This window comes from the organism of the source record quoted next, unplaced genomic scaffold (assembly GCF_019419815.1).
Source record: "Pyrus x bretschneideri cultivar Hongxiangsu unplaced genomic scaffold, Pyrus_bretschneideri_v1 Contig14, whole genome shotgun sequence".
Taxonomy (NCBI): domain Eukaryota; kingdom Viridiplantae; phylum Streptophyta; class Magnoliopsida; order Rosales; family Rosaceae; genus Pyrus; species Pyrus x bretschneideri.
This window is the reverse complement of record NW_025999435.1, coordinates 5,530,658-5,550,396: the sequence shown is the minus strand read 5'-3', so window position 1 is coordinate 5,550,396 and position 19,739 is coordinate 5,530,658. Positions and strand designations below refer to the sequence as shown.

General features: G+C 35.3%; 3 protein-coding genes across 5 annotated transcripts; all 3 read left to right on the top strand.

Annotated features, from left to right (window-relative positions):
- Positions 1 to 852: 852 nt before the first annotated feature.
- Positions 853 to 4,399, top strand: LOC103936075 (2-oxoglutarate-Fe(II) type oxidoreductase hxnY-like). Of its 3 annotated transcripts, XM_048579924.1 has the most exons (11): positions 853 to 1,014; positions 1,170 to 1,362; positions 1,852 to 1,929; positions 2,058 to 2,109; positions 2,408 to 2,529; positions 2,681 to 2,781; positions 2,888 to 2,946; positions 3,329 to 3,385; positions 3,502 to 3,547; positions 3,633 to 3,712; positions 4,045 to 4,399. In XM_048579924.1, the coding sequence occupies exons 1-11, from the start codon at positions 934 to 936 to the stop codon at positions 4,106 to 4,108; spliced, it is 933 nt and encodes a 310-aa protein (XP_048435881.1). In that variant the 5' UTR covers positions 853 to 933; the 3' UTR covers positions 4,109 to 4,399. The 3 variants fall into 3 exon arrangements, with proteins under 3 accessions (XP_048435881.1, XP_048435882.1, XP_048435883.1); XM_048579925.1 differs by lacking the exon at positions 3,502 to 3,547; XM_048579926.1 differs by lacking the exons at positions 3,633 to 3,712; positions 4,045 to 4,399 and having other exon boundaries at positions 3,473 to 3,524.
- Positions 4,400 to 6,980: 2,581 nt separating this feature from the next.
- Positions 6,981 to 11,177, top strand: LOC103936076 (2-oxoglutarate-Fe(II) type oxidoreductase hxnY). Its single transcript, XM_048579927.1, has 11 exons — positions 6,981 to 7,166; positions 7,312 to 7,504; positions 8,014 to 8,091; positions 8,212 to 8,263; positions 8,593 to 8,714; positions 8,862 to 8,962; positions 9,069 to 9,127; positions 9,504 to 9,560; positions 9,676 to 9,721; positions 9,863 to 9,942; positions 10,843 to 11,177. Exons 1-11 carry the CDS (start codon positions 7,086 to 7,088, stop codon positions 10,904 to 10,906), a joined length of 933 nt encoding a protein of 310 aa, XP_048435884.1. The 5' UTR covers positions 6,981 to 7,085; the 3' UTR covers positions 10,907 to 11,177.
- Positions 11,178 to 13,564: 2,387 nt separating this feature from the next.
- On the top strand, positions 13,565 to 16,328 carry LOC103936088 (transcription factor KUA1-like). Its single transcript, XM_048579921.1, has 3 exons — positions 13,565 to 14,006; positions 15,076 to 15,284; positions 15,632 to 16,328. Exons 1-3 carry the CDS (start codon positions 13,730 to 13,732, stop codon positions 16,130 to 16,132), a joined length of 987 nt encoding a protein of 328 aa, XP_048435878.1. The 5' UTR covers positions 13,565 to 13,729; the 3' UTR covers positions 16,133 to 16,328.
- Positions 16,329 to 19,739: the final 3,411 nt, after the last annotated feature.

The window sequence follows — 19,739 nt, the reverse complement described above, 5'->3', positions numbered from 1 at the left end:
AGCAAAGATTTGAAACCTTGAACTCCAATTCGAACTCTCCAGTCACACAGACATATTTTTGGGGTAACTGACTTTGATTTTGCGTATTGTTTAATCCATAAGTAAAAAAGTGCATTTGTCACCGTATGTGGTACCAGAGTTTTATGAGGAGAGAAATGATTCTGCCAACAATATGAGACAGAGATGGATAGATCTTGCACTCTATTTGAATTTCCTGAGTAATTAGAGTAATTTAGAATATGTAATACTACTCGCTAGTGCACTCTATGTACTTACTTTTAGATTTGTCCCAATCAAAAAGTGACATCAAAAGTCCAAAAAAAACATATGTTAAAATATTATTGGATAAAATAAAAAGGCGAGTACTTACTCACCACCCAAGTATTATCCATTTAGAATATGATTTAAATGTTGATTTTTCTCTTTCAAAATACTGACCACCCAAGTATTATCCATCTAGAATATGATTTAAATGTTGATTTTTCTCTTTCAAAAATATAATGGCCGTTAGAGCATTTTTAAAGGAGATGTCAAATTTTAAACATCAAAATGATAGTTGATAGCTTATGTGGTAATTTGACATTTTATACAATATTTTGTCCCACCCGCTATGTTAAATAATAATGTTATTTAATAAACTTTTTATCTTTTCGTGGAGTCCAATGATTAAAGTAACCAATCAAATATTTAAAATAAACTTTTTATCTTTTTGTAGAGTTCAATGATAATAACATTTATTATATATTATATTAATCTATTAAAATATTATTTAATAAATTTGATAGCAAAATCAAATGACTCGGCATCATCTAAGAAATTGAAAGTTTGGTTGGAAAGAATTTGCTGCTATTTTTTACTATTATATAAGATGCTATTAGGGTCGAGTGTCGACCGAGTTTTGAAAAGCAGGGGCACTAAAAGTAAGGGAAGCAGATGACGACGGAGGCGGTGAACCTGCCGATCATTGATTTGTCCTCATCAGATTCCATCTCCTCTGCCAATTCAATCCGTCAGGTTCTCTCTCTCTCTCTCTCTGTCCTCCTTCTTCCAATATTACACCAAAACCTTAAATTTCACTGAAAATTTATTTTTCATTCATCTAATATAGCTTGAATTATATTTGTGTGTGTATATATCCCTATAGTTATTGCTTATTTGTATTTGCACAGGCATGCATAGAGTATGGTTTCTTCTACCTGGTGAATCATGGCGTCGAGGAAGAGCTGTTTGCAGAGGTGTTCGATCGGAGCAGCAACTTCTTTTCGCTTCCTTTGGAAGATAAGTTGAAATTGACTCGCAAGCACCACAGAGGCTACACCCCACTATTTATGGAGAATCTCGACTTCGCTTCCAGCTCCAAAGGTTGCTAATCATCCTACCATTTCATCTTTTCTTTATATCTTTTGGCTTACAAAGTTGAAAACTTAAAATTTCGTGATTTAAGTGTAAATATAAGAAACCAAATGGAGGGAGGTTAAACTAAAAATGGCTTAGTGTACAATGATGATACCATGCCTGGTTTCTGAAATTGTTTTGAAATGATCAGGATAAGTAATAAGTTGGATATTCCATTTTTATTTACTGGTTTTTTTTTTAATAAATAAAATATGTAGTTCATTGATGAATTCATTATAATGTACATAACATGTTGGTCGAAGTTACAATTTGTTGCGCTAATGTTCTTGTTAACATTCTGAATAGTATTAATTCATTTGTGATATTCGAAAAATGTTTCAGGTACTATCTATTAAACTGCTGTGCTCGGTTGCCTTACTTTAATTTTCAAGTTGTGCTGAATGGAAAAGGGGAAAGGATGTTGATTTTATCTCTTTTGGGATGTTTGTGAAATAGGTGACTCGAAAGAGAGCTTTTATGTCGGTTCTTTAGATGACCCAACTCTGGTTAATTTGAACCAATGGCCTCCGGAAGGTATGGGAGCTATTTTCAAATGTTAAGTGTGGTAGCCTGCCTGACAATGAAATTTTTGATGTTGAGTACTGTATTACATTTGATTACGTGATAATTTCTTAATTTTTCGTTGAGGAGAAAATATACAGATATCCTGCCATCTTGGAGGCCTGCAATGGAATCGTACTATAGAAAAGTCCTGTAAGTTCTATTCTCCGTTGTAGCAATTTACTTCCCAGCATTCTGCATTTAGTAAAGTAAGAACTGTTGTTCAGGAATGATAATTGATAGTTTTTTAGGAGCTTTTCATTATAAACGTATATGTATACATATGAAGGGTAGTGCTATTCACACACCCTTTTTTACCTCCCATATACCCTTGTCAATTTTTGTCCATTGATCTTCTTCAATTCATTCGATCCAACGGCCGGAAATTGAGAGGGGTGTGTGGATAGCACCACCCATCTATGAATTTCTGGTGTTGGATATGCTGTCTCAGGTCTGCTGGAAAAAGATTAATCTCTCTGATTGCCCTGGCTTTAAACCTGGATGAGGACTTTTTTGAGAAAGTGGGGGCAATGAATAAACCAAGGGGTCTTCTTCGACTTTTGCACTATCCAGGTGTAGTAGCATTCTTCAGCTAAAATATAGCACTCCATTTCTTTTGTTGTTTTTGTAATTTATTGAATAATATGTCTTGTATGTTTGATCTTCTGTATTTTATTGTTTTTTTTTTCTTTTGCTTTCATGGTTTTGGTATGCATGATTTCAGGTGAGCTGGGATCAACTGACGAAGAAATATATGGTGCTTCTGCTCATTCAGATTATGGCATGGTCACACTCCTTGCATCCAATGGAGTTCCTGGACTTCAGGCATGGTTTTTGTTTGTTAGATTTTGTCAGCATCGAACACCTAGTGGTCCCCTTTCAAGCTCAATTATGATATTCTTTTCTGTGACTTCTTGTTAACACTTGGCAGGTTTGTAGGGACAAATCTAAGCAACCTCGAATCTGGGAAGATGTTCTTCACATAGATGGGTAAGTTCAAGATCTTGAATTTTCATAAAAACGATGATATGATTGCTAAAATAATTTTGTGCCCTTATATTCTTCAATCATTTACGCGGAATACTCCATACAACAGTGTAATGCAATATGATGTTTAAATATGGATACGCTTCCTTAAAAAAGAAAAGTATGGATACGGAGTTCCATTCACTTTGTTAGATAGAGAACATTTAGGTCATGAGGTTAAAAATTCAGAGCTCGTTATAGCTGTGTTACTTTTAGACCATTCATTGGAAACAGTGTTTTGTTTTGGTTTTCCTATGGGCATCTTACATGTTTACTAGAGTGCGTTTGTGAATAACCAAATGGTAACTTTGTCCGTCTGATGGTATTCAAAAATTTGAATATCTAGGGCATTCATTGTCAACATTGGGGACCTGATGGAGAGGTGGACTAATTGTTTGTTCAGGTAATTTTGCATTTTAATAACTTTGAGGTTATTTTCTTCTTACAGTGGTTATACATCTTTTAAAATTTAGGACTCTGAGGACTGCAGACATTTTCCCTTCTGTCATTTATTTGTAGGTCAACACTGCATAGAGTGATGCCAACAGGACAAGAACGCTACTCCGTAATCATTTACCTATTGTTCCATTTTTATTTGGTTTTCATAATACTGACTGTACTTCACAATAAAAACGTCTCAATATTTTCAGGTGGCTTTCTTCATGGATCCCAATGAAGATTGTGTGGTGGAATGTCTGAAAAGTTGTTGCAGTGAAGAATCACCGGCAAGGTATAAACCGCAATATGACTATCCTCTTGGGTGTCATATTTGATTTCCAGTTACCCTAACACAGTGCTTTAGCTTACCTCTGTCATAGTTTCGGTTTTGCTAAATGTCATGACGTAGAACTTGTGCTTACAAAACCGAAAATCTTCTTGGAAGGGAAGGGTGTCCACCAGCACACATGCTACAAGATTTTGTATGTTATACATGAGAAACATTGGTGCCTGAAAATCACCATCTTTTCGTGCCCAACGTCCTTGTTGGTCCACTCTATAAACACTGGTTTGGTAGCTCGATCAATTTACCCTGTAGATAATGTTTACCAATTCTGCTTGCAGATTTCCTCCCGTCCGCGGCGGCGACTACCTGGAAGAGCGTTTTCGGCTTACATATGCAACTTAAAAGGTTTGCCTTTTGCAGTTGCAGTACATGATGATGCTTTTATGGTGTGATGATAAACTGCTTTTATAATCAAATAGCTCACAAATCCTGGTTTCATAATTCCACTGGAAACAAATTGCTATTGTTTATATTGAGTTGGTGACCAAGGGCCCGTTTGGGATTGTATCTATAAAAAGCACTTCAGCTCATAAGCGCTTGTGGCAGAAGCGCTTTTATTATAAACATGTTAAAGTTTTGTGTACTTTTTTCCGTGGATTGGGAAGAATATATCTTAGGAATTTGGAAACTGAATTTTGGTTGCACCATGTTTAGTGATACCGAGTGATTCAACCATGTGGCAGATGAAATTTAAAACCATCATCTCCTCTAACAAAGAGGAGATGGGTTTATGCTAGATCAAATCGTCAATGGAAACACAATCAGATTTAATATTATATATATATATATATATATATGTTTTTTTTAATAAACAATATTATCTACATGAAGGGGTAGGGGAATGAGTTAAACCTCACAATGAGTTAGTAATAATGTGGTTCAAATTCTCTTTTCGCGAGAATCGAACCTAAGACCCTTCATTTACAAGTGAAAAGGAATACTACTAGACTATAGTACTAAACGATAATATTATTTTTTACTTAAAGATGAATATTAATTTTCTGTTTAGTGGTTTGACGGGGATTTGAACATGCAACCTTTTTCAATAGTAGAAACAGGAGTACTAATACTTTATATGGCGATGTCACAATGTTTTACTGCATGAACATTATCATCAGAATTGTTCATTATCTTTATTATTATTTTAAAGATCATCTTTAGAATATTCATTCGATTTGAAAATTGTTTAGTCACCTAGATGTGTCGAACAAATCAACGTTTAAAATATTTTCAATTTCAAAATCGTTTAGTCACTCAAATTTGTTAAGCAAATCAATGTTTATAATATTAAGTAATATTAAGTAACATTCTTGCAATGACTAATCGGGTTGTTATCGGATCGCTAGTTAATAACGAATTTACACACGAGTAACCAGATTTGACCACGTAAGATCATCTCCGATGGTTGGGCTAAAAGTCAAATTTTTTAGCCCAAAAAATTTAGCTTTTATCCCAGAAATAGCTTTTCTGCTCCAACTGTTCTAGCCTAAAATTTTAGCCCGAGATTATTAAAGGATGAGCTTTTCTGCTTTTTTGTTAAATTAAATGTTTAAAAAAAATATATGTAGACCATTGTAATTTAATTTTATAAACATTTTAATCTAAAAAAATTTAAATTCCGATAAATATTGGATGGAGTCTGCTCCGATTTCTGGGCTAAATTTTGGGGGGAATTTGGCATTGATTTAGCATTTAGCATTTAGCCCAAAATTTCTCCTTGGGTTAGAGTGGATTTGAAGGAAAATTTGGCTTTTAGCCCACCATTGAAGTTGGTCTAAAAAGAAAAAATATTTTGACGATTTTAAAGTTAAACTACTAAAAAACTTATATAAAATACAATAGCTATGGTGTCTATATTGTATGTTAAATATGTATTATTTTATTATTATTCTATACAAGTTAAAAACATGGTGCACGAGTGGGGAGATTTTTTGAATCCTTGTCGACGTACTTCGATTGCCGAGAGCTTGAGGCAAGAAGGGCTTTGTAGTTTCAACATTTTGGAGCTCTAGTTTAACATTAAATACGTTTGTTTTATCTGAATTGTAAATGCTCACTTGACAGAATAAATAATTTTTAGTTTGTCCTCGATGTATTCTCTCTAATTTAATAGACGCTAATACCAAGGCATCAGCGACTGAGTATCTGGTATTCAGAAAAGTAATGCTAGGTGGACCAATTATTTAAATCACATTTTAAAATTATATGAGTATTTGGAGAGACTAGTTGTCGAAAAAAGTATGTAGGCTAAAAATTATATTTGTTATTGATACATGAATGTGGAAAAATGGAAGAGAATGCAAATGAAAGAGAATGCTTATGGAAGAGAATACAAATGGAAGAGAATGCTTATTTTTTCATTATCTTTCTCTACAAGATTACAAGGATATATATACATGATACAAATGTGTAGGTAGGACAAGGTAGCCGTCCTAGTGTGTAGGTAGGACAAGGTAGGACGGCTGTAGAGGACAAGGTAGCCGTCCTAGTGTGTAGGTAGGACAAGGTAGGACGGCTAATGTGTAGGTAGGACAAGGTAGGACGGCTGTAGGACGGCTTATTCTTCCAATAATAATATTATATACAATTACACAAGGACTCCAACCATATTCCTTATTTGTCTAACACTAGTACTCATAAATAAGCATTTTAATCAATAGTTGAGTATTCATATAATTTACAAAATATAGTTTAAATAGACGGTCTTCCTAACATTATTTTTTTACGCCAAAATAGAAAAAATGACAACAAGAAAGAAATATGAGAATTTAACAAAGAAATGAAGTGGTTGGTTTAATAGAGCGCAAAGATTTGAAACGTTCAACTTAATTTCGAACTCACCAGTTACACACACATATTTTTAGGTTCCTGATTTTGTTTTTGTGTATTGTTAATTCGCCAGCGAAAAGTGATTTGTCACTATATGTGGTACCAAAGTTGTATGATGGAACAATTATTTTGCCAATAATATGTGGCGGATAGATTCTGCATTTGATTCGAATTTCCTTAGCACAATTAGAGTAATTTAGAATGAGTAATGCTTAGTACTCACTAATACACGTACACGTTTTCTGATTTGGCACAATAATGAAATGACACAAAAACTAAAAAAAAAAAATAAATTAAATAACATTGTATATTATTTTCAAAAATAATACAACCTATATTAAAATATCATTAGACAAAATAAAAAGCCAAGTACTCACCAATTTTTCCCTTTCAAAATATAATGCCGCGAGGGTCGAGTGTTGACCGAGCCGGTGACTATTTTCTTTGTCGTGAGATTTGAAAAGCAGGAGGACTAAAAGTAAGGAAGCAGATGACGACGACGGCGGTGAACCTGCCGATCATTGACTTGTCCTCATCAGATTCCATCTCCTCCGCCAATGCAATCCGTCAGGTTCTCTCTCTCTCCCTTCTTCCAATATTACACCAAAACCTCAAATTTCTCTGAAAATTAGTTTTTCTTTTATTTAATTAGCTTGAATTATATTTGTGTTGTATGTATATGTCCCTATAATTATTGCATATTTGTATTTACACAGGCATGCATAGAGTGTGGTTTCTTCTACCTGGTGAATCATGGCGTCAAGGAAGAGCTGTTTGCAGAGGTGTTCGATCGGAGCAGCAACTTCTTTTCGCTTCCTTTGGAAGATAAGTTGAAATTGACTCGCAAGCACCACAGAGGCTACACCCCACTATTTTCGGAGAATCTCGACTTCGCTTCCAGCGCCAAAGGTTGCTAATCATCCTACCATTTCATCTTTTCCTTAATCTTTTTGCGTAGAAAGTTAAAAACTGAAAATTTGGTGATTAAAGTGTAAATACAAGAAACCAAGTGGAGGGACGTTAAACTAAAAAATGGGTTAGTATACAATGATCATACCATGCCTGCGTACTGAAATTGTTTTGAAATTATCAGGATAAGTAATATGTTGGATATTTCATTTTTATTTACTAGGTTTTTTTTTTATTTTTCAATATAATTATGTAGTTCATTGATGAATTCATTATAATGAACATAACATTTTGGTTGAAGTTACAATTTGTTGCGCTAATGTTCTTGTTAACATTTTGAATAGTGTTAATATATTTGTGATATTCAAAAAATGTTTCAGGTACTATCTATTGAACTGTTGTGCTTGTTTGCGTTACTTTAGTTTTCAAGTTGTGCTGAATGGAAAAAGCTGAATGGAAAAACGAGAAAGGATGTTGATTTTATCTCTTTTGGGTTGTTTGTGAAATAGGTGACTCGAAAGAGAGTTTTTATGTCGGCCCTTTAGATGACCCAACTCAAAGTAATTTGAACCAATGGCCTCCAGAAGGTATGGGAGCTATTTTCGAATGTTTATGGTAGCCTGCCTGACAATGAAGTTTTTGATGTTGAGTACTGTACTACATTTGATTGTGTGATCATTTCTATTTTTCGTTGAGGAAATATACAGATATCCTTCCATCTTGGAGGCCTACAATGGAATCGTACTATAGAAAAGTAATGTAAGTTATATTCTCCTTTGTAACGATTTACTTCCCAGCATTCTGCACTTAGTAAAGTATGAACTGTTGTTCAGGAATGATAATTGATAGTTGTTCAGGAGCTTTTCATTATAAACGTTTATGTGTGTGTGTGTGTGTGTGTGTATGAAGGGTAGTGCTATTCACATACCCTCTTTTACCTCCCACACACCTTTGTTAATTTTTCTCTATTGATCTTCTTCAATTCATTCGATCCAACTGCCGGAAATTGAGAGGGGTGTGTGAGAAGTAAAAATGGGGTTGTGGATAGCACCACCCATATATGAATTTTGTTGGATATGCTGTCTCAGGTCTACTGGAAAAAGATTAATCTCTCTTATTGCCCTGGCTTTAAACCTGGATGAGGACTTTTTTGAGAAAGTGGGGGCAATGGATAACCCAAGGGGTTTTCTTCGACTTTTGCACTATCCAGGTGTAGTAGCACTCTTCAGCTAAAACATAGTACTCCATTTCTTTTCTGGTTTTTGTAAAATTTTGAATAATATTTTTTGTATGTTTGGTCTTCTGTATTTTATTTTTTTTTCTCTTGCTTTCATGGTTTCGGTATGCATGATTTCAGGTGAGCTGGGATCAACCGATGAAGAAATATATGGTGCTTCTGCTCATTCAGATTATGGCATGGTCACACTCCTTGCATCCAATGGAGTTCCTGGACTTCAGGCATGCTTTTTGTTTGTTGGATTTTCTCAGCACCGAACACCTAGTGGTTCCCTTTCAAGCTCAATTATGATATTCTTTTCTGTGACTTATTGTTAACACTCAACAGGTTTGTAGGGACAAATCTAAGCAACCTCGAATCTGGGAAGATGTTCTTCACATAGATGGGTAAGTTCAAGATCTTGAATTTTCATGAAATAATGGTATGATTGCTAAATAATTTGTGTGCCCTTATGTTCTTCAATCATTTATGCGGAATACCCTATATAACAATGTAATGCAATATGATGTTTAAATATGGATATGCTTCCTAAAAACAAATTATGGATATGGAGTTCCATTCACTTTGTTAGATAGGGAGCATTTAGATCATGCGGTTAAAAGTTCAGAGCTTGTTATAGCTTTATTACTTTTAGGCCATTCATAAGAAACAGTATTTTGTTTTGGTTTTCCTACCGGCATCTTACATGTTTACTAGAGTGCATTTGTGTACAACTGGATGGTAACTTTGTCCGTCTGATGGTGTTCAAATTTGAATCTCTAGGGCATTCATTGTAAACATTGGGGACATGATGGAGAGGTGGACTAATTGTTTGTTCAGGTAATTTCTAATTTATTAACTTTAAGGTCTGTTTTCTTCTTACAGTGGTTATACATGTTTTAAAATCTAGGACTCTGAGACTGCAGACATTTTCTCTTCTGTCATTTTTTTGTAGGTCAACACTGCATAGAGTGATGCCAACAGGACAAGAACGCTACTCTGTAATCATTTGCCTATTGGTCCATTTTTATTTGCTTTTCATAATACTGACTGTACTTCACAATGAAATGGTATTATTACTTCACGATCTATTGAAAAAGACAAATTGAGAGTGCTGAATAACAGCATCTCAATATTTTCAGGTGGCTTTCTTCATGGATCCCAATGCCGATTGTGTGGTGGAATGTCTGAAAAGTTGTTGCAGTGAAGCATCACCACCAAGGTATAAACCCCCATTTGACTGTCCTCTCGTGTCTCATATTTTATTTCTAACACAATGCTTTAGCTTATCTCTGTTATAGTGTTGGTTTTGCTAAATGTCATGACGTAGAACTTGCCCTTACAAAACAGAAAATCTTTTTGAAAGGGAAGGGTGTCCAACAGCTCATATACTACAAGATTTTGTATGTTATACATAAGAAACATCGGTGGTCTAATGTCCTTGTTGGTCCACTCTATACACGCTAGTTTGGTTGCTCGATGGTAGTCATTTCCCTTTTTGATGAGTGCATGCTACTAATGCTTTCTAACCCAACCTATTGTTTACTCCTCCTGTGGAGTCTAGTCCAGTTTCCTAGTGAAACCTGCTTTCCCAATGTTATGTCCCACGGGAAACACTTGCGCTTACAAGATCGACTTGCAAGGGGAGGGTATCCACAAGCTCATATACTAGACCAATGTTTTACCTTTTCAGTATGACCGTTAAGTATAATTCATGCCTTATTTTCGTATGCTAAATATCTATTGCAATGAAATGTGATGATATCAACCAAGTTCATTTCATGGTACCGTGTAAAAACTAAATGTCGGATAGGTTGAAAGGTGTCGGGGCGAGTTGGTTCCACGATACCATAAAAACACCTTGTAGAAAAGGTTGGAAGGCTCACTGATATTTTCTCGTGGCATGTCCTCCATCTTTATTCAGGCAAATGTTCCTGTAAAGGAACAATGTTCTAGAGAGCAGAATCATAAAACATCGAATACGAGTATTATTTGGATGTTTGAGTGAAATTTTGTTTAGAACACGAGTAAAGCTTTCCTCAAAATTTCATGTTTTTTTACTTCTCGTATTTCGCTTTGATCAGGTTACCCTGTAGATAATATTTACCAATTCTGCTTGCAGATTTCCTCCCGTCCGCAGTGGGGACTACCTGGAAGAGCGTTTTCGGCTTACATATGCAACTTAAAAGGTCTGTCTTTTACAGTTGCAGTACGTGATGATGATTTTATTGTGTGATGATAAACGGCTCTCATAATCAAATAGGTCTAGTACAAATCCTGGTTTTATAATTCCACTGGAAACAAATTGGTATTGTTTGTATTGGGATTGTATCTCTAAAAAGCACTTCAGCTCATAAGCGCTTGTGGCAGAAGTGCTTTTATTATTAACATGTTGAAGTTCTTTATACTTTTTTTCATGGATTGAGAAGAATACATTGAAGGAATTTGGAGACTGAATTTCGATCCCAACATGTTAAGTGATTTCGAGTAATTCAACCATCTAGCTGATGAAATTCAAAACCATCATATCCTCTAAAAGAGGAGTTGGGTTCTGCTAAACATGAAACTTTTCATTTTCATTTTAGTAGTTTTGCGGGGATTTGAATTTAAAACTTTTTTAATTAATAGAAACAGGAGTACTGATACTTGGTGTCTCTTATATGATTATGTCAAAATATTTTACTGGACAAATGTCATAATCAAAATCGTTAATGAATTGTCAATTTGTTTGATTCATATGATACAGTGTCCAATACTGATTGGTACGAATTGATATTATTATTAAATTTAGTAGTACAAGTTTCAACTGATATTGGGTTGGAGCTTGGAGGTAATGAACATGGTTGGGGAGTATGAAAATTTGTGAATTGTCTACCTATTTTTGGCGCTTGTTGGTTGGAAATCTAATGAGCATGACATGCTGCTAGGTCGCCGGATGGTCCATTTCGGCGGGATAGATCAGAGCCGTTGATTAAAAGTTTAGACTCAATGGGGATCCCATTTATTTTATATAGAATTAAAAGTGGGCGAAGATAATTGTGAATGATGGGTTTTGGATAAGGTTTTATTTTAATGAACGATAGACGCAAGAGAAGAATATGCCACCAAACACCGACTCCCTCGCGTTCCACGTGGCGTTTGGATCTTGGTCCTTTTTCGTTTGCATACACTTGATTCCAACTTCCAAGGCTCCATTACTAGCTTCGTAGGATGGTTAGGATAAGACGTTAATTCATTCATTTAATGTTTTGTTTTAGTTAAAAAAAGTACGATATTCACCGACAAAGTAGAAAAATGAAAATATCAATAAAGTAGATAAATGAAAAAGTACAGAGGATAGCGTCCAATTATTGCAGGCATCAATAATTTTTTTACTAGGATTTCAATCCGGTTAAAAAGAAGAGTATCTTACTCTAATAAGATGGCAAATTTGTACTATATACCACTGAAGTTTACGGAAATTTTTTATAGGCCGGTAATGTTTTATGGCATCGAATTTTGGACGGTAACGAATCAATATGTACATAAAATGAGAATAGTGGATATTAGAATGTTTCGTTGGATGTGTAGACCTACAAGAAAGGATAAGATTAGGAACAAGGATATCCGAGGTAAAGTAGGAGTAGTCGAAATTGAAAGAAAGATGAAAGAAAATCAGTTACGGTGGTTTGGACATGTGAAACGAATGCCTAGCGACGCTCCGATGGTTTGGACAGAGGTTCAGGGCTGAAGGGGTGGAAGAAGACCTAAAAAAACATTAAAAGAGACTTTAAGAAAAAACTTATAGTATTTGTTATTAGTTTTCTTGATATTACTAAACCATGAAAAATTATTTTATTTTTTGACTTTTCGCTTCATTTTAGCACATATAAAACAAAATATATGTGATTTTTACCTTTGGTATTGTTCTTCACTTCTACGTGATAAATTTTAGGTTCGACTCTCTCTAAAAGTGAATTGAAACAACATTATTATGACTTGTTCATGGTGATGTTTATTCTTTTTCTTAATTTTTTTAATGTAAATATTATCGATTATTAAAAAAAAAAAAAGGAAAAAATCAAATCAACTAAAGGATTTGATACCATTGGAACCTTTCGTTTTGATGTGTCAAAAGTCAAACTGGTCTGAAAAAAACTTATCTCAAGTTGGGTGGGCCATCGAAATTGCCAACAATGACAAAAAGGATTAGATAAGAAAAAAACAAGATTTGATGTATGCAATCGGCGGATTCTCAATGGAGTTCTTCTTTCCTAAATAGTCTCCCAATTAATTTGTCCTATATTAAATGTAAAGTGGTAAAATATACGTGTGAACTTCACGTTTCAAAGTCTTGTGTAGATGCATGAGTAGACAATCTCTTGTAAAGTTTTGTATTAACACGTCGAAATTTTTTGTGACAAAAGTAACATCTATATGTAAGGGTAGATAATTTTTTGTAAAATCTTGTATTAGTTGATAATTTAGACATAAATAACATCTGATCGTCAATTTATATTAATTTTATGTAAGTATTTTATGTTAATGACAAGATAAAAAAATGATAAGATTTCATACTATCATAAATTATAATAATAAACTGAAAATTAAACTAGAAATTATTTTAAAACACAGTGGTACGAATTTTATATTAGATTTCAAGGTTGAAAAAATCAGTTAGATCTCTAACCATTGATATTTCGAAATTTTTTTCCAAAACCATCCTGCGACACAGCATATAGTCTCCTCTCGATCCACGCCACGGTACATAGATAGTGTTTTACTCATCAAACTACTTGCTCTCTCTATCTCTCTCTCTCTCTCTCTCCTCTGCTCTGCGAAACTCGAGGGTCCGAAAGAGAAGAACAAACAAACGAATTCACAAAACGAAACAGCAAATCGACGCAAAACCCAACTCCCAATCCTCGCGCAGACCCCAACCCACCTCTCTGTTTTCGGATCAAGTGATCCGGATCCTCCGATCCGACCAACCCAACTCTCGCGATCCGATTCCATTTTCTGCATTACCGATGACTCGGAGGTGCTCGCATTGCAGCCACAATGGCCACAACTCGCGGACGTGTCCGAACCGTGGGGTCAAGCTCTTCGGTGTACGATTGACCGACGGCTCCATCAGAAAGAGCGCTAGTATGGGCAATCTGACTCACTATGCCGGGTCGGGTTCGGGTCTCCTCCCCAACAATCCGGATTCTCCCGGCGACACCACCAACGACCATGCCACTGCCGACGGCTATGCCTCTGAGGACTTCGTGCCCGGATCGTCTTCGAGCCGCGAACGCAAAAAGGTTCATTTTTCACTTTCACTTTTATTTTCTGATCTTAATCTTTGAATTAATTTCCTTTTTCATTTTGCTTAATTTTAGATTTAAATCATTTGGGTTTGTGGTTTTATGCTTGGATTCTGTTTTTATATATGTTTTGATTAATTATATGGGGTTTAGAGTTGGAATTGAATTAGTTTAAACATAAAAGGTATGCTTTTCGGGGAAACATTTGATTTGGATTCTGTATATTATGTTTGATTATTTTTGGCATTAGTGTAATTATAGTTTTGGAGTTTACTGTTTTATTATTACTGTTTAACTTAAAGTAGGGTGCTTTGCAATTAGCAAAAATGGATTAATTTTTTTGCTAATTATAGTAGGTTAAATTATTAAATGTTAGGTGGGAGGGGGATCGGGGTCGTACCTGCACCAGGTTGAATAGATATTAATGCTTTCCGCCAATGCGGTAAAATGTCATCTGCATAATTAGCTCTCTGAATTTTGGTTCTCTAGAGGGGGCCAAACGCCGGTGAAGCTATTCTAGTTTTGGTAGGTGAAGGAACTATGGCAGTTAATAGTTAAGTATTGTGCAAGTTTGCAACAGCAACAGAAACCAAGGGCATCTTTTTAAGAAGTTCTCCCAACTACGAGGGTGCTACCATAGCCAAATGTTAGTCATAAGTTTAAGGGCTTTAGATACGTGACCCTCCTCTCGCAGATATTTCGCAGGTATTTTGGACTTCATTTAATAGGATGCCTGATTAATCATCTCATTCAGTATGAGAGGTCACTTGATATGCAATAGGGGCGTTGGAAACTTTCAGATTTAGTGCAATATATTTTCCAGAATGTTCGATCATGTGGTCTGAACCAGCATTTGACTAAACATACGGTTATTTATGTACTATTTATTTGTTCTTCTTCGAAGATGGTCTGTTTGTTACACAAAAATTCTTCGTTAGTTGTTCTTATATTTGCGTCATTATCAACGTTATATGTTTTCAAGAAAACCTAAGGATCTTATGTAAGGAGTTGAACGAAGTTTTCCTTTTTGTCTTGACTGATTTGGTTTTTCCTTTTTTCTCTTTTAGGCACTCCATGGACTGAAGAGGAACATAGGATGTTTTTGCTCGGACTGCAGAAGCTTGGTAAAGGTGATTGGCGTGGAATAGCTCGCAATTACGTCATATCAAGAACGCCTACTCAAGTGGCTAGCCATGCTCAGAAATATTTTATTAGGCAGACTAATGTGTCAAGGAGAAAAAGACGTTCCAGCCTCTTTGATATTGTAGCAGATGATGTAAGTATTTTTTCCGTCTTGCATAACCAGTAAGCGTATGTGTTTCACATTCAAGCATGCAACATGAACTATTTACTGTTTTGAGCTTCTTCTATCCTATGGTTAACACTGTATGGTGTGCTCACCAATTTGTGTTGACTGTTTATTTTGATTCTTTACACTTAAAAGGTCATGTCCATTGTGTGTAGAAAGAACCTATACTTCTGTCTTGAGTCTCTTGATATTTGAGTGCAGTATTTGTTTGGTTAGAAGGTCCATACTTTAATTAATCTGCATCACAATGCATAATTCTCTCGTTTTTTGTTGATACGATATTTACATATGCTATCTTGAAAAAATTTGTGCAGTCAGTTGAAACCCAAATGGAACCACTGGACCTCTTACCTGGTAACTATCCAGAAGCTGAAACTCAAAGCAATAATCCATTGCCTGCTCCTCCACCTTTGGATGAAGAATGCGAATCAATGGATTCCACCAACTCAGATGGAGAACCGGCCGCTCCAAATCCTGATACCTCACAGTCATATTACCCAATGGTATGTCCTGCTTATTTCTCACCTTTCCCGATTCCTTATCCCTTGTGGTCTGGATACACTGCCGAGACCACTATGACGGATAAACATGAGGTTCTGAAGCCAACGGCAATACATTCAAAGAGCCCGATAAATGTTGATGAGCTAGTAGGCATGTCAAAACTGAGTTTAGGGGAGCCTCTAGGTCATTCTGGTCCGTCCTCGCTTACGCTAAAAATGGTTGAAGGGTCGTCTAGGCAGTCTGCTTTCCATGCAAATCCAGGTTCCGGCAATTCAAGCATGAATTCAGGTAGTAGCCCTATCCACGCAGTTTAGAGGGCCGCCGTGCCTTGGGGTTTTACAGGTTAATGTTAATACAAGACTGGAAATGTGCAGTCTGGTTTGGATTTGAGTTCTAACTCTGTCTGGGATTTACCTTAATAATGTCTTTTTTGTAATTTTAATTTATAATTTGGTCTTAGGTTTTAGGGCTGTATTATCTTTTGTCAAAATTAATTAAATCTTTGGCATATTTTGTTTTCGTCCTCTTAATGTTTGATCATGTAGACATTCGAAAGTTAACCCTTGCGTATAGCATAGTGTTTCACAATTAATATCAACCATACCAATTAAACTATTTAATTGTATATATCCATCTCATTTACATTTCTTCAATCTCATCCTTACATGGTGTACGAGCCATTAGATTCCAATGAGCGAGGCAATGGGCAACTGTAACTCTTGCTAGTCGATCATAATTTAAAACTCACTTTCAATTCTTTCTATGATGAAGGTTATTGATTGCTAATCTTTAGGACTTTCATAAACCATGAATGACATTTAATAGTATGTCATGGCCACCCAAACTATGTAGAAGTGATTAGAGGACATATTCAGTTACAACCATGACACAATTAGGTCCCTCTATTCAATACTCATGAGTTGTTGAAATTTATTTCATATCTTATATTCAGTTATAACTACAACACTATGATTCTAGTGAACATGATTAGGAACATTCTTCCTAAGTTATATCTATATGTTTGGGCCAAAGGAGTCTTGAACCATATCTTAGAGTATTTTCCTTTCACCATAAAAGGATAAAGATCCCTTGTTGTACACTTACATGTCTCTATGAGTAAACCATTGACCCCAACAGTGCTAGGAACATGCACAAGATGAGGCATGTACTTGGTTACATTGTCAAATGATCAAAGATGTAGTTACAAAGCAAATGTGTTGTCTCAAGTCAAAATATTACTTTGCATTATTGCAACTTGTGAGTTCCTACACGAAATGTATGTGAGAACTCTCCTTGATTGTTATTCAGTGTACCCAACAACCATTTGAGCACTTATGTGTTTATCTTAGTGTTTAACAATAATGACTTGAGACTAGTCATACTCCTGGTTGAGTTGACATGACACATAGTAACTTAGCTGATTGTTAATGCTCAGTTGATAATCCTATGGTTAGGAATGTTTTAAGAATGAACATACGAATAATGTCTAGCTGATCTAACTCACTTAGATCACTTCTCTCTTAGGTTTATTGTATTCCCTAGATTCTATTATTGATTAAGCACACCATACTTTAAACAGTGATTCAAAACAAACATTTCCTTTCCATTAAACTAAATAAGAGTTTGACAAAATAAATATTCCAAAATCTATGACATCGAATGGATGGCTTTAAGGGCATACTTCTAACATTTTGTCACAATTTTTTTTAGGAATTGTAATTGGCACTCCAAATTTCTCATTCTACACTTTTGACTTTCTATATTTAGAAAGAAAAATACACTTGTGAGGAGTGTAGAATGAAATTTTTGGAGTGCCAATAATACTTTCTTTTTTTTAAGGTAATAAAAACTTTCATTCATAACAGATCAAAAGAACTAGTTCAAAGAGCATGGAAAAGAAGGTGGCTCCAACAAAACCGCGTCTCAGGTAAACCACGTAGGAAAAATCTTGAGGGAGGAAAAACAGCCACCCATGCTAGAAAAAAATGGATAATTACAATACAATCATCAGACAAACAACTCATTAATCATGAGAAAATGACATTGCTCCAAAAAGATACATCTCGATAATTAAGATTATAGCGACTCACCTGACTAGCATCCACCGCATGCTCGAGGCCCACTTTCATTGGGTACAACTCAGCTGCCAAAACAGAAATTGGACTTGGGAGCATCCATCGCATATGAACCCACCGCATTTTCATAACTGTCTCACCACCGCACCCACACCTCGACAACCACTGCACTTATCAACACTTGTGTCGTAGATTGGCTCCTTCCTTTTATTTGAAACTTTTATTTTCAGAAACTTCCTACTAAGTTTGGCTTGTCCATTTAATTTGAATTATTTTCTTATTTATGATTCGAGTATAATATTCAAAATAAAGTCCAATGGTTTTTTAAGCATTCTCACCAATTTGGAGGATTTGGGCCTAAGAGTGGATTTGTGGTAGTTACCATTACCTAATAGTAAACTGTTTGGGCTTTTCTTACCACTCTCCACTAATTGTGAATACTAACTGTCATAACAGTTACTATTCACTAATTATTCAACGGATGAGATTAATTTAGAATAAGTTGTTGTGGTTATGCAACTCTTCATCCGTTGTGAATAATAACTGCCATGGATCAGACTTAGGCTAGAATCGACATGGCTGCACCCAAGGCTCCATCAATCATGGCTTGAGGAAATGGATGAAGGTGACTATTAGGTTGGATTTGGGATCTAGCCATGATAAAAGCCCATGGGTGAACTTGCTCTTAAGCTTGTGTTGGTTTGTGATCGGAAATTGATTTTGTTTCTAAGAAAAGGAGGCGGCACCCCCAATTTATATTTTTTGACGGGGTTACACTAAACCTTCATCTTAATTTATGATTCATCATTGAACTAGAAATTTATTAATTTTTTTTGTTGTCAAATAATAGATTTTGTTAGGTTAAATGTTAGATTAGCGATCGACGGAGTTTGAACTCACGCCGTTATGCAAGAATTCAACATCATTCTAATACTGGTAAATTGTCACTTGCAACTAAAAATTTATTAATTGAGGTCCTCAAATTTAACCAAGTGTGCACCATTGGGTCTCCATGGTTAACTTTTGTTAAAAATTATGTTAGTCTGATGATATGCAACACATATAGGTCCCACATTAAATTCTAAATATGTGTTTAAGGAGCAAATCTAAATCATGATATAAGTTTAAAGATTGAATTTAAATTAAGAAAAACTAATGATAAGGGTTTCAAAATTTTGAATTTAACCGAAAACCATGTAATTGTTGTAAACTTCAAGTTTAAAGGTGATTGTGTAAATCCTAGATTAGATTTGATTCTAGTTATTTTTTCCTATATGGACTTGTAGTCCTTTCTTAGGGATAAAGGAATAAGGATTTATTCTCTCCCTTATTACTATAAATAAAGGTACTACATAGTGGGGGAATAACACACACATTCTTCTACACAATTCTACAAACTTATCTCTCTTTATTCTCTCTCTGTGCCGCCGGCCCCTTTCCCCTGTCAGTTAAATATAGGCCACAACATGTAATCAGCACGCTCCTACCACTGCGCTTAGGAATTTGACGTGGAAGCTTTTTGCATCAAACCAGTTCATCCATATCATCGCGCAATCAGGTTCTTCCAAAACAATAATTTTTATCTCGATATTTTTACAGCCCTGATAGCATGAACACTCACCATAATGCACGATCCAACTTTTTCGAATTTTAGATTCTACATAAACTGTGTATGCATTATATTCATAATTGTTGAATTATGTGAATTTGATATTGCCATGAATTGAGTCAAATAACTGCTCATGCATTGCCATTTAGTACTACAGTTTGGTGGTATTCCTCTTCACTTGGAAATGAGAGGTCTTAGGTTCGAATCTCGTGGATAGCGAATTTGATGCCAAATTAG

What these genes read in the sequence shown, in the direction of transcription:
- LOC103936075 (XM_048579924.1), top strand. Translation starts at nt 934, where the DNA reads ATGACGACGGAGGCGGTGAACCTGCCGATCATTGATTTGTCCTCATCA. An exon ending in ATGGAGTTCCTGGACTTCAG is followed by an intron (nt 2,782 to 2,887) that starts GCATGGTTTTTG and finishes AACACTTGGCAG; the next exon opens with GTTTGTAGGGACAAATCTAA. An exon ending in CAGGACAAGAACGCTACTCC is followed by an intron (nt 3,548 to 3,632) that starts GTAATCATTTAC and finishes CAATATTTTCAG; the next exon opens with GTGGCTTTCTTCATGGATCC.
- LOC103936076 (XM_048579927.1), top strand. Translation starts at nt 7,086, where the DNA reads ATGACGACGACGGCGGTGAACCTGCCGATCATTGACTTGTCCTCATCA. An exon ending in GAACCAATGGCCTCCAGAAG is followed by an intron (nt 8,092 to 8,211) that starts GTATGGGAGCTA and finishes GGAAATATACAG; the next exon opens with ATATCCTTCCATCTTGGAGG. An exon ending in TCGTACTATAGAAAAGTAAT is followed by an intron (nt 8,264 to 8,592) that starts GTAAGTTATATT and finishes ATGCTGTCTCAG; the next exon opens with GTCTACTGGAAAAAGATTAA.
- LOC103936088 (XM_048579921.1), top strand. Translation starts at nt 13,730, where the DNA reads ATGACTCGGAGGTGCTCGCATTGCAGCCACAATGGCCACAACTCGCGG. An exon ending in GAGCCGCGAACGCAAAAAGG is followed by an intron (nt 14,007 to 15,075) that starts TTCATTTTTCAC and finishes TTTCTCTTTTAG; the next exon opens with GCACTCCATGGACTGAAGAG. An exon ending in TTGATATTGTAGCAGATGAT is followed by an intron (nt 15,285 to 15,631) that starts GTAAGTATTTTT and finishes AAATTTGTGCAG; the next exon opens with TCAGTTGAAACCCAAATGGA.